The sequence below is a fragment of the Alosa sapidissima genome, chromosome 19 (genome assembly GCF_018492685.1).
Source record: "Alosa sapidissima isolate fAloSap1 chromosome 19, fAloSap1.pri, whole genome shotgun sequence".
Classification (NCBI taxonomy): Eukaryota; Metazoa; Chordata; class Actinopteri; order Clupeiformes; family Clupeidae; genus Alosa; species Alosa sapidissima.
Window position 1 is genome coordinate 23718098 of NC_055975.1, and position 13001 is coordinate 23731098.

General features: G+C 42.8%; 1 protein-coding gene across 3 annotated transcripts in view; it reads left to right on the forward strand.

Moving 5' to 3' along the window:
• The window catches only part of nsd2 (nuclear receptor binding SET domain protein 2), a 29686-nt gene extending 17252 nt beyond the window's left edge, over nucleotides 1-12434 (forward strand). For all 3 annotated transcript variants that reach the window (XM_042072382.1, XM_042072383.1, XM_042072385.1), the window contains exons 19-24: nucleotides 5829-6098; nucleotides 6374-6490; nucleotides 8845-8986; nucleotides 9432-9538; nucleotides 9706-9904; nucleotides 11637-12434. In XM_042072382.1, coding sequence (XP_041928316.1) covers nucleotides 5829-6098; nucleotides 6374-6490; nucleotides 8845-8986; nucleotides 9432-9538; nucleotides 9706-9904; nucleotides 11637-11983 — 1182 coding nt within the window. In that variant the 3' untranslated portion in view covers nucleotides 11984-12434. The remainder of the gene's footprint in view (nucleotides 1-5828; nucleotides 6099-6373; nucleotides 6491-8844; nucleotides 8987-9431; nucleotides 9539-9705; nucleotides 9905-11636) is intronic.
• The last annotated feature ends 567 nt before the right edge of the window (nucleotides 12435-13001 follow it).

Sequence of the window (13001 nt, forward strand, 5' to 3'; positions counted from 1 at the left end):
CTAACTATGAGGTTTTCCATTTGTATTAAGTGCAGGCCTATCTCCTAAAATTCGTGTGAATTTATTATATTATATTACTTATATGTGCGAGTAGGACCTGAGCGACATGTCAGTGTGCGTTCGCGGTAAAAACTTGTTGCCAAAAACTACTATTGACGAAGTCATGGGAAAATGTAATTTTTTGGACATTTGGTTAGAGTACTCGAGATTTAAAGACTGGCTTAGGCTAGTTGGCAACAACCAAGAGGCTTATTGCCACGCAGGGCTTGAAAACGAAATTATTTTTCAAACGTTCCGTTCCGAACGGTTCAGGTAGGCCTATGTTTAACGTTTTCGTTCTTGCATGCGTTCCGCCACCAACATATCGGTCCTGAACCGGTTCGGAACGCAAAATATCGTTCGTTCTTAAAGTTCCGGCAGTGTTTGGCGGGCCTATCAAGTCTATTTTTGTGGACTTTACCTTAGAATAGACGTACTCATTATTTCCCCTTGATTTAGCCTATACCGTAGCTATGCCCAAAAATAATAAATCACAGGCGGCATCCAAAAACATTCAGATGGGCTATCCATCCCATAGCCTACAGACTTACTGTAGGCCTAACCTATGCCTATAAATAATTTCTTATCAAAAATATTTCTGGATACGTGCTAAACTCCTTACCTGGTTGTAGCCTAAGTTTTATCCATGGAGATCTTCAAAGGCTTGCGCTATAATTCCAACCCTGTTTATAAACGAACCTGTCTGTTGCTGACAAGGCCCGTTTAACTCTTCTACATAGAATAGGCTATAATTGCGCAAACATTTCAAATCCCGACTTTAAAACGACAAGGCGTGGACAGGCAAAATAGGCTATTACGCATAGGCTACAAACAATTTCCAAATCAGTTTGAGTAGCCTACGCTACGAGCTGGCCTAAGATCCGAAGTGGCAGACGGATAGGTTACATTACAACAGCAAGACAAAATATACACATTTGGACCAAAGGTCCATTTATTCGTTTTTTTTTTTTTTTTCAAACTGTTCGCCTACAATCAAACAAGTAGAACACTTTGGTATCTGAAGTGCGCTCTGTGCTGTTTCGTCACATTTAAAGCACAACAGTGACAAACTGTGAGCGCAATGCGCTTCTAAAAGCAAGTTCACAAAAATCAGTTAAAGAGATTACAATTAGGCTACTTGGCCGTCAATAATGATAAAATAAAATAATTCTATCTGCATTGGCTTAATAACAAAAAATAGGCAGATATAAGGCAAAAGTTAGACAGTGCAGTCACATTCGTTTTCAAAATAGGGCCTAGGCCTACGGCAACATTAGGCTACAGAAATAAAATTACCACAGTGACACACTCTGTGTGCAATCTGCGCTTCTTTTGAAAAAACAAATTCACAAAAATCAGTGGTAGAAAATATTAGGCTAGCCTGGCCGTCAATAATAATAAAATAAAATAATTAGGCTGTCAGAATAGGCCTACAATAATAACAAAAAAATAAATAAAAATAGGCCTAGATAAGGCAAAAGTGAGAGTGCTGCAACAGTAGAAGAAATAAAATTACCAAATGCAATAAAATAGGTTTCAATTGTGCTTAGGTCTAGCTTTGGAGGGGGTGACTGGCTGCTACAGTCCATACTGTTTATTCAGACGTACCAGCAGAATGTCCTCAAGCACCTTTTCGTTCAATGATGATCTTAACGGGGAAAGAATAAATTTCAAACTCGAAAATGCCCGTTCGACACTGGCTTGCGTGACAGGGAGAGGGATGACGCTCATAGCGAGCTTGTACAGGTCGGGGTTGGATACAGAATACCTAGCCCAGTACTGAAACAGATCTTCGGTGCGCCTTAGACGGTCTTCTTTGGAGTATGCGTCCAAGAGTGACGCGATGGAGTCCTGGGGGAGTCGCTGTGTTGAGCTGGTCTCTCTCTCTTTTTCCATCAAAAGGTGCTCGATTTCGTCGTCAGATGATGTCTGAGATTGAGTAGGGGAGGCTGCTGAGCACACAGCGGTGTCGCTGGCTGCATTGCGTGGATCTAGGTGCTGTATTGCCTCCCATGTACGTTGCAGGTGTATTTTCGCCTTTTCGGTCTGACACTCGGTCAAAAACAATCGATATCTAGGATCGAGGAATAAAGCAGCTAAGAATGCGTCATTGTCAAATAACGTGCTCTGGCGTGCTTTGAGGCACTGGGCTACCTTTCTCGCAAAGGGGCTTGCTAGTTTTTCTGTGTCCAGGGAACATTTGAGCCATATGCCGTAGAACTCACCAGCAGTTAGCTGATCAGATTGGAGACATTTGGTGGCTATTTTCGCGGGTTGCAGTGCATCTACTGTGTTGGAGACATATTCCCATTCAGATTCACTTAGATGTAGCTCGGGGATGGTTGGGGCCATGTCTTCACAAAAGATCCTAAGCTCGAGCAGCCGCTGGAGCATATCATGAGTGGAGTGCCAGCGAGTTGCACAATCCACAATTGCTCTCTTGTGCCCCATTCTCTTAAGAACACACACCACATTCTGCGTGCGTAATCGTTTTGCTACACGTCTTGCCTTTGCTATGATGTTGGACGCTTGTTTTAATGAATCGTCAACGGCCAATTGTAGAGTATGTGCAGCACATCTTACACTACGCAACATATGACCGGGCCACGCAGAATCGAGTTGAAGGATTAGCTCCTCCTGGTTTCCCGCATCCTCCCCAACCTCTTCAACATCCTCCCCAATCTCCTCCGTCTCCTCGCAGGTTGCATCGTTGTTGCTCACAGCTCCCTCTTGGATATCTGACAGTAAGCTCACGGCTTTGAGCATATTCGCCCCATTATCAGAAGTGACTGAATACACCTGTTGCAAGCTAATGTTATATTGACGCAAGACGTCCATCACCACAGAGGAGATGTACTCAGACGTATGCCGTTCTGTCAGATCTCTCACTGCCAAGGTGAGCAGCAACACAACCCCCTTTCCGTCAGAGTACTGCACGTTAATACCCAGCACAGACCGGTCTCTACATGTTGCACAATCTATTTTCAGCATCAGAAGCCTCCCGCTAAGTTCAGTGGCGAGCTTTTCCTTTTCGCCCTGAGCAATCCCTGACACCATATCCCGAATGTTAGATGAATTGATTGTGACATTTTTTCCCATAGCGTTCTGTATTGGGTCGATTATTTTTCGAAATCCCGAATCTTCCATCAATGAAAAGGGTCTCCCGTTAACCGTGACTAGCTCTACGCACGCCTCTTTGAGGGTTTCAGGGGTTAATGCCACTTGGACCTGTTTGGGCTTTTTCACTATGACCGAGTCCAAAGTACTTTGCCCATCCTCAGCTGGCCTCTTGTTTTGATTTTGGTGGTCTTGTAGTGACTTCTCGAACACCTCTGGATGTCGTCTTTGAATGTGTCTCTGCAGGTTGCCGCCGTGATTCCCAATGATTTCTATCCCGCAGCCCTCGACTTGGCAGGTCGATTTGTTGGACGCCGCATTAAATGAGAAATGTTTTCTCATCGGGTTTTCCTAATTAACTGCAGCATTAAATCCGCGGGCTTGTTTTTCGCACAACCGGAAATAGTCTCCCTGACATAGGATATGCTTTTGTGAAATTTACCCTTTCAAGAGAGTTCCATTATCAGCATCATAATTGGCCCCACAAGACTTACTTTTTAACATTCCATATGTTATCTTAATGCAGAGGAAGTAGATTGGGGCCCAAATAGAATGTTCAAGCATTGTTTTTGTTTACCTTGTTGAGAACGAAAAAAAAACCGTTATTAACCGGTTTTGTGGATTTCAGAATAACGTTTCTGTTCCGGAACAGTTGAAGACTATTTTGTTTTCGTTTCCGTTTCCGCTCCTCGTAAAATTCCGTTCGTTTTCGGTTTTCGTTTTCGTTCCTTGAACCGGTTCGGAGCCCTGTTGCCACGTCTGTAAAAAGACAATAAATGTCTATACTTGCCATCAAACAACAACGTGCGGAGGTGGAAGTCAACTGCCTGGCTCAGTAGCTCATCGGCCACGTAGGGCTACTGTCTCTCCACATAAATATGCGTCATTGAAGCTATCAGCATGTCTACGCTACCAGCTGTCATTGTCATCCAAAAAAGTAATCATTTGCGCCATCGCGTTTTCAATGACATAGGCTGTAAGAGCAGCAGACATAGCCTAAACTAGGCCTACATACAATATCACAATAACCCCTTTTCAAATTAAGTTCAAATTAAAGTCCCCATAAAGGCAGAAGGCCTTTTCATTCAAACAATATAATTAAATGAAAGGGGGAAAAAACAAGAATATAACATGTAAACATTATGCACATGTTATAAGGGGTTATTTGCAATGAGCTACCCCTGCCTTGACTACAGAATAGAGGTTAAACATAGGCCTGACAGTGTTTCTTTGTTTAGGCTATAAGATAAGGTTTAGGCTATAGGCTAAGATTTAAAATGTTCTACCCTCAGTAAATGTCATGTTAAGGTTAGTTTAACAGGTGTGACCTTTACATTATTCAAAGCTTGCCCAGGAGCTATAGGCTTACTCCCTTGATGTAGTATGTGATGAGATCAAAGTCCCAATAGACTTGCTTAAAATTAGTTGAATATAACAACCTATGTAGGTTTTTATAGGCTGTATTGTAATATGCTATCAATATATTATAATATAATATATTTTAAGTCAATGTATCGATTACTTTCCACAAAATTCCCCAGAAGTCATCATTTAAGGGGTTATTTTTCAAAAAACGGGGAGCATGCAGGCCCAAAGGTATTTCATCACATGGGGCCCACATTCTCCAGAAGCACCCAATCAATAATTAGTATTTTTGTAAAATGTGACCACCTATTTTTGAATGTGATACCTTGACTGGTAAAGTATATGAGACAGCAAGTGTGTGTGTGTTTGTGTGTGTGTGTGTGTGTGTGTGTGTGTGTGTGTGTGTGTGTGTGTGTGTGTGTGTGTGTGTATACCGTATGGTTGTGGGCCTATTTAGAAGAAAGTCCAGTAAACCTTTTCTGATTTTCATTTGTCTTGATTGAGATAGAATGATAGTGAAATAAAGAGTGTAGTGCTGGAGAAGTGGTGTGTGCTCTTCCTACACATAACAATGAAATAACTTTTTATCTTGGGTTAGGATTAAATAACAAATAATTGTGTATAGGCCAGTGTTTTTATTGAAGCAATAAAGGAACAAAGTATCCAGTAAATGTATACTTGATTTGAATTGTAAGCATTGCTACACTTTCTTACTCAGAAAGTTAAGTAACAAAATGACAGTAATCCGTTACTTTATAATTACTGTAGTTACCCCCAACACTGAATTTCGAAAGGTTGCCCCTAGTTGCAGCTCGAAGTCGTGTTGGTATTAAAACATATTGTGAAGGTATTAAATTCAATTTAAAGAATTTCTGTATATACCCTGACAATTAAATTGAAATTGAAATGAACCCTCTGTGGGCCACATTTGCTAAAACCACCTGTACCTCGGAAGTGCAAGAGGGGAAAAACCCCCCGAAAGAAACAAAACATGGACATATGCACATCACATTTGCCAGGTCTCCTCATGCTAAGTATCAAATCAATTTTAAATGTTAACATTTGAGCTATTATTAGTATATTATTACTATACTTTTTGGGTTGTGATGGGGAGGGGGAAAAACTCGATGAGCTCATTGGGGGGGAAAGGAAGCTGTGGAGGCTTCCCTAGATGCTACTAAATGTAATCACTTGTGCCGTCACTGCACATTGTAGGAAACTGATGGCTCTTGTGTTCCCTCCATGTTTCCCTCGTAAACTCACTCTCAACTCCAACCTCCTGTCTATCCCCCAACATCACCTTTCAGATCAACAAGCCGCACGGGCGGGTGCAGGTGCACACAGCGGACGTGTCCGAGATCCCCAAGTGCAACTGCAAGCCGTCGGACGAGCGGCCTTGCAGCTTCGAGTCGGAGTGCCTGAACCGCATGCTGCTGTACGAGTGCCACCCGCAGGTGTGCCCGGCCGGCGAGCGCTGCCACAACCAGGACTTCACCAAGCGCCAGTACCCCGACACCAAGATCATCCGCACCGCCGGCAAGGGCTGGGGCCTGCTCACCTTGCACGACATCAAGAAGGTGTGTGTGAGAGTGTGATGGACAGTGTATTGCCGGGTCCGCTTTAAGGAAGCCTGTGGATTATGTGTGTGATTGTGATGTTGAGATTCAGCATTGGGTACCTTTCCGCTTTAAGGAAGTTGTGAATATGAATTTAATTGAAAGTATTTAGATAAAATTGGTGTGTAGTGCTTTGTTGAAGGCCTGGGTAAACGCAGTGTTGGTGGGGCCGTTTTTTTTTCCTGCTCAGTTTTTTGAACTGAGCTCCATTTGAAAGTGTGTGTGTGTGTCTGCAGGGACAGTTTGTTAACGAGTACGTGGGCGAGCTGATCGATGAGGAGGAATGCCGCAACCGCATCAGATACGCCCAGGAGAATGACATGTCTGATTTCTACATGCTCACCATCGACAAGGTAATGAACAACACGTGTGAATGGTGTCAGTTTTTGTTGCAGCAAAGCTCACAATTACTTGCAATGATTATATTCTTATCAGACATTTTGTTACATTTTATTGTAAATCATATTTAAATCAGTCACAGTAAATCCCAAATCTAAGACCCAGCTTAGTCCCAGGTGGGTGCGCTATCTGTATAAGTGGGTCTGGATTTGGAGGGTTAGCGCCAGCTAGTTAGCATCCACCATCTTTAAAAAGTAAGTCCCTCAAGTGCTCACTCCCGCCCACATTTTCACAAACAAGCCAGTTAGGTGCCACATCACTGGATTGGTGAATGGGCTGGCAATTTCCTGCTGAGAGCATCACCAATTTATGTGACAACATAATCTGTGGCCATCAATAAAATGGCACATAATTGGCTTGTCTGTTGACACTACTGTTAAAGATGGCGGCAACCCACTGAGTATATTTTAGCTGAATTAACTAGCCTAGCATAGCAAAGGATGAGGCCTCTCTTTGATGTCCTCCAGTCTGTGCAGTGACTGGAGTTGTCAGAAGAGGGCGCCAGAGGAACAGTATTGCATTGGGAGTGCCACTGTGCAGACTTCAGTTGCACTACAGTAGACAATACAACAGTTCACAAGGTCAGCACAGCCGTGTAGTACTGAAGCTGTGGATTTTCTATAACTGTTTTTAGTTGGCTTATGCCAGGGGTTCCCAACCTTTTTTGGCCGTTGACCCTATTTTGATGTCACAAAACGTTGGTGACCCCAATCATTCACAACATGTTGCGAGAACACGCATCTCATCTCTGTTGTAGTAACATCCAGTCGAGAGTAGTACTTTGATTTTTAAGATCTCATGCGGGCTGTCTAAGTTTATTTTTAGGTAACTAGATTGTAATCATACCTGCAAACTAGTCACCTTTTGGCGAAAATCGGCGTTTTTGAATCAAAATATGTCATTCAAGTGAATCGTAGATCCGAAGAGATTTTTTTTGCGGGGGGGGGGGGGTGTGTGGTGTCAACTTCCCATAGTCTGGAGTGAGACTATCGTCGATTTCATGCGAGATTGATAGGCAAGTGATTGGCCTCTCGTTGTGCTATTTTTGAAGACCTACCTATCAGTTGTTTCTGAGGGCGGGCTTTATCTGTCTCACTTTCTGTTACGCAGAGCCTGCCTATGGCCTGCAGCAGCGATATGACCAAGGAAAAAAAGAAAATGTTAGCTAACAAACACGGGCCACATGCTACACTCTCTCTGACTATAAACTCAAGTTAAAGCATCATATTGTTAGGCTACTTTTCTCTTGTCCTCGGTGGGTTAAATGAAAGATTGCTGAGGTGAGGTTAACAAGTGTTTACTCGCAAATTCACATTCCCGCAGCTGGCCGTTTTGAATTGCTTTGCGAAACAAAACGACTCTGCACTGAGTGTGACTGTGAATTTAGCTGGGCTTAATAGTTTAATATTGTCTTGGAACGTTATTGCTTGTTCACAAGTTATTTCATTTAGCATTATATTTTCCATGACGTTCTGGTGGACCTTGCAAAATATTTTGACTTGCTCAGTGATGGGTGTTTGTTTTGTTTGTTTTCTGTGTAGCATATAGATCATAATTCTTGATAATTAGCGCGCAAACAAGCGAGACCTAGGCTTCTAGAGTAGACTGACATAACACACCTATTGCTGAGACCCGCCCCTTTAGTAGGAATGTGATCATTGCAGCCTCAGTAGACACAAGAGGAGCAGAAAGACACCAACATAACATGAGGGATAGATGTATTTCTTCACAAAAAAAATATAAAATAATAATGGATTGAAAAGAGGTACGAATAAACCAGACATGCTAGAATAGAGAGCGGGTCTTTCGGAAATATGTCACCTTTTTCAGCCCTGAGTTTGCAGGTATGTGTAATGAATCCATATTAGTTTCATGAGGTTTTTGATATTTGTTTTATTGAATGTATATTCTTATGTAATGTACTGGTCAATTTTAAGATGCCCAGTATCTCAGCCGACCCCATTTGAATTTCAGGCGACCCTACATGGGGTCCCAACCCCAAGGTTGGGAAACAATGGCTTATGCAGAAATCTTCGGACAGTGTTACCCTTGAAAAATATTTCTTTAGTAGCCTATAGCACAGACTTTTCCCCAATTGCCTATGTCGGTGTGAGTCATGCAGACAACACCAGTTGCAGGCAGCTCACTGCGCCGGGATTAGTGTGTGCTTCACCTCACTGTGTGTTCACTGTGTGCTGAGTGTGTTTCACTAATTCATGGATTGGGATAAATGCGGAGACCAAATTTCCCCGTACGGGATCAAAAGAGTATATATACTTATACTATGATGGTACTTTTTTTTCCTCAGGACCGAATCATAGACGCTGGACCCAAAGGCAACTATTCACGCTTCATGAACCACAGCTGCCAGCCCAACTGTGAGACTCAGAAGTGGACGGTCAATGGGGACACGCGCGTCGGTCTCTTTGCCGTCTGCGACATCCCAGCTGGTGAGCGAGAGAGACTGGGAGAGAATTCTTAAATAAATGATAGCACCGGGGATGATATTATTCTCAACATTGCGGTATTTTCATTTCGTTTTTAACTTAAAGCGCAGTCTATGGACTGCATTCAGTGAAAACAAAAACACCGGGTTGATTTTGTTTGTTGAAAATGTATTGAACTATTCTGGTGAGCTAGACAGTTGAAGTTGACAACAGATGGGGAGTGGGTTGCGGGGGAATGACCTTAGGCCGGACTTTTAACCTGGGTCTCTGTGGGCTCTAAACCCATTTGTGGTGTGGGACACTGACACTGCCACTGGGCTCCAGCTCCCCTACTCTCACCTTTTTATATACTTTTTACCTGTCTGTGTCCCTAATAAGTGTGTGTGTGTGTGGTGGAGTGTTTGATACTAAATGCCTAATCTTAATAACCATTGGCGGTCTTTCACAGGCACAGAGCTGACCTTCAATTACAACCTGGATTGCCTTGGCAACGAAAAGACAGTGTGTCGCTGCGGCGCACCAAACTGCAGCGGTTTCCTTGGAGACCGGCCCAAGGTCAGACATTACACAGTTGATTTGAGTATTGAGTACTGACCTACAAACTGTTACAAATTCCTTAAGTTCTTTTTGCTTTACATAAAGATGTAACCAGTCAGTTTCCTGTTGTAATCAGGTGTACTTATCTGTTGTGTGTGTGTGTGTGTGTGTGTGTCCGTCCGTAGAATGGCCAGGCGTCGGAGCCCAAGACCAAGTCAACAAAGAAGAAGAGCAAGCGGCGGAAGAGTCGGAGCGAGGGAAAGAAGCATTCTGAGGATGAGTGCTTCCGCTGTGGAGACGGAGGCGAGCTGGTGTTGTGTGATCGCAAGGGCTGCACCAAGGCCTACCACCTGTCTTGTTTGGACCGTACCAAGAGGCCCTTCGGTCAGTGCCTCAGCAGTACACACACATATGCACGCATAGGGCTAGGACGGTAACCGCAATACCGCGGTCATGTGACCCCTACCGTGGGTCTGAGCTCGTCACTGTCATCACCGCAAAAAAAAAAAGAAAGAAAAATCCGTGAAACATTTGGGCGCCGCCTGCAGAGGTCTTAAGCTAAAAACGTGCAGCAGCCTACCGTTGTAACTGTAGGCCGAGCATAAGTGCCATGAATGTAACATTTCTAAAATCGTGATGGCCTTGTTGATAAACTGCTTATTTATGTAATGTCTGAAGCATTTGGTCCAGTGATCTTTGAAGTTGCTGTGGCTGTCTAAAGTTTAATTGGCTGTGATGGTGGCACAAAATTCATAATCCATAACTCGCAATCAGATTTTTTTTTGGGGGGGGGGGGGGGGGGTGGTAAAGAGGTATACCGTGAAACTGCTCTTGCTTTCCAACCGCGGTAAGAAAACATCCATACCATCCCAGCCCTAGAGTATGCACGCACACATTCATTCAGCGTCCTGAGTGAGTTGCCGAGTTGCTCATATCTGTCCTCTTCCCAGCTCAAATTGGCATAAAACTCAGTTAAAGACTTCTCAATTCCATATTTTACCCCTTTTCCCACAATGTTAGATAGTTTCTCGAGGTTTTAATAAAAGCTGAGGTCCAAAAGGTAGAAGCACCACAGCACCTTTCAACCCTGTCTGAAGAGCCCTGTTCAGAGTGACCTGTTTGTGTGCCTGTCCCTTTACAAACTCGAGCATATTGCATGATGACTTTGCTTTGACAGGTCCTGCACCTGTATGGTAAAAGCTAACTTTCACACATTCGTTCAGCTGTCATGAGCCATTTTGTTGCTAATGCAAAGAACAAAGTCTTAAACTCCTGATGTCACCTTTCAAAGTACTCGACAGGTTTGACTTTGACAGGGGTGCCTTGTTTCCATGTGGCATTTTAGTTTTGATGGCTTCATGCTCTCATGTGCCAGCAATTCACTGCACACCACACACTGGGGTTTCCTGTCCTATTTTATCCTCAATTTAAGTGAATCCATATGCTAGCCTACTTCAAATATTCAGGGTCCCAGCTTACTTGTGTTTACCGCTAAAATTATGTCTTAGCGTGTCCTGTCACATAAACATTGTCTATGTCCATTGCAATGACTGCCATTGGCTACAAATAAAGTATTTTTAAGTAAAGGTCCAATATTAAATCTGATAAGGTAGCATTTTTTTTTACCGCATGCTCATGCGACATAATATGACATAAATGTGGCAATCTCTGTCTGCTGCAGTGTCACAGAGCTTGATGCGTACATCAAAAAAAATTAAACGGCACAGACATTGTCGCATACTCGGATAGGATATGAACTCAAAGTTCTACTGAAGTTTGAGTTCTATTGTGTGTTGCTGTGGTCACGGTGTATTTGTTTACTTTTGTTTTGCAGTGACATCAGAGCCGTGACATGTAACTTTAATGTCCAAGTTGTTATAGAAACTAGCAGACATTCTATTTGACTATTTGTCACTGACGACATCTTTCGGCAGCAATTTGTTTTTGTCGAGCGACACTTTTGTGTTGTCTGTGTGTGATTATTGTGTGTGTGTGTGTGTGTCCTGTTGTTTAACCATGACATTTTGCTTGTTTGTAAGCCGTTGTGGGATTGTCTGGTGTTAAGTAAGTGTGTGTGTGTCACTGTGTTTAACCATGACCTCCTACTTGTGTGCAGGTCGTTGGGACTGCCCGTGGCACCATTGTGACGTGTGTGGCAAGAACTCGGACGCCTTCTGCCAGCTTTGTCCTAACTCCTTTTGCAAGGCTCACCAGGAGGGGGCGCTGCAGCTCTGCCCCACCACCGGCAAGCTCTGCTGCCAGGAGCACGAAGCCTTGGAGCCGCTGGTGCTCCCCTCCGAGTCCCAGCAGGGCCCCTCTGAACTACCCCTGTTCCCTACCACCCTTGCCCTGGCCGAAACTCTGCCCCAGATTCACCCAAAAACAGGTGCTAAGAGAGGGCCTAGAGCGGCGCCCAGGAAGGCCCTCAAAAAGAATAACTCCAAAAAGTCAGTAGAAGTCTAAAGAGACAGTGGACTCCAGATATTGAAACCCCCTACCCCCCTCACAACTCCACCTAACATTCCCATTCCCTGACCTAAGAGTCCACTATCAAACATTTTTTTTTTTTTCTTTGTTTTTATTTTAATGTACATTTTTTTTTTTTTTAAGTGTAAATTAATATCAAGCAATCTTCCCATTTCATCAGTAACCTTACGTACAATAGTCATGTCAGTTGGTTATATAGGCAAGAAAAATTATATTAGACACTTAAGACGTAGTTGTACTGCAGTTATTTGAAATAAAGATTCATTTACAGGTATCTTGTAACAGAATTGTGACTTTTTAATTAGTGTTTGTGTCCTCATCTTGATGCCCATATGTTTTTATTCCCCTTGTATAACATTATACTGTGTAGCAAAATATTGGATTTTGCTATTAGGGCCTATGAGTACAATAAAAAAAATTGTATATATTTGGCAAGAATCCTTAAATCTTTTAAAGTGACTAGTTCGAGATGTTGGTATCATTGTAAGGTGGTGTGCATAAATAAGCACTTAGGTAAGGCTAAAGAAAAGGGGATTGATATTTGTAGAATAGAATGCAGTGAATGGTCAGTTACAGGCTTGGAATTACACTATTCTGGGGGCAAGGCCACTTGGCCTTCAGTTGGGCATATTTGGTGGGGGGCACAAAGGCCAAAGTTAACTATACAGTAGTAGGCTATAAAAATGGTCAAAGTTGTATTTAGCCTATTCACTGCAGTAGACCTGCATCACTGTATGAAACATTACAAAAACATGAAACATTACATAGAACTGTAAATCATCTGATCATCTAATATTTACAGATATCTAGGCTATATTTAACATTTATTTTATATTTGGCCTGTTATGAAATCATGTATAGAACAATTTAAGCACAGCTCAGCTTTGAGAAACTCAAATAGCCTAGATGCATGCTTAGCATTTTGTGATCATTAAAGCTACTTTCACAAACTCTCAGTCAGCTGTCCTATGATTTACCAATAGCTAGGCGATAT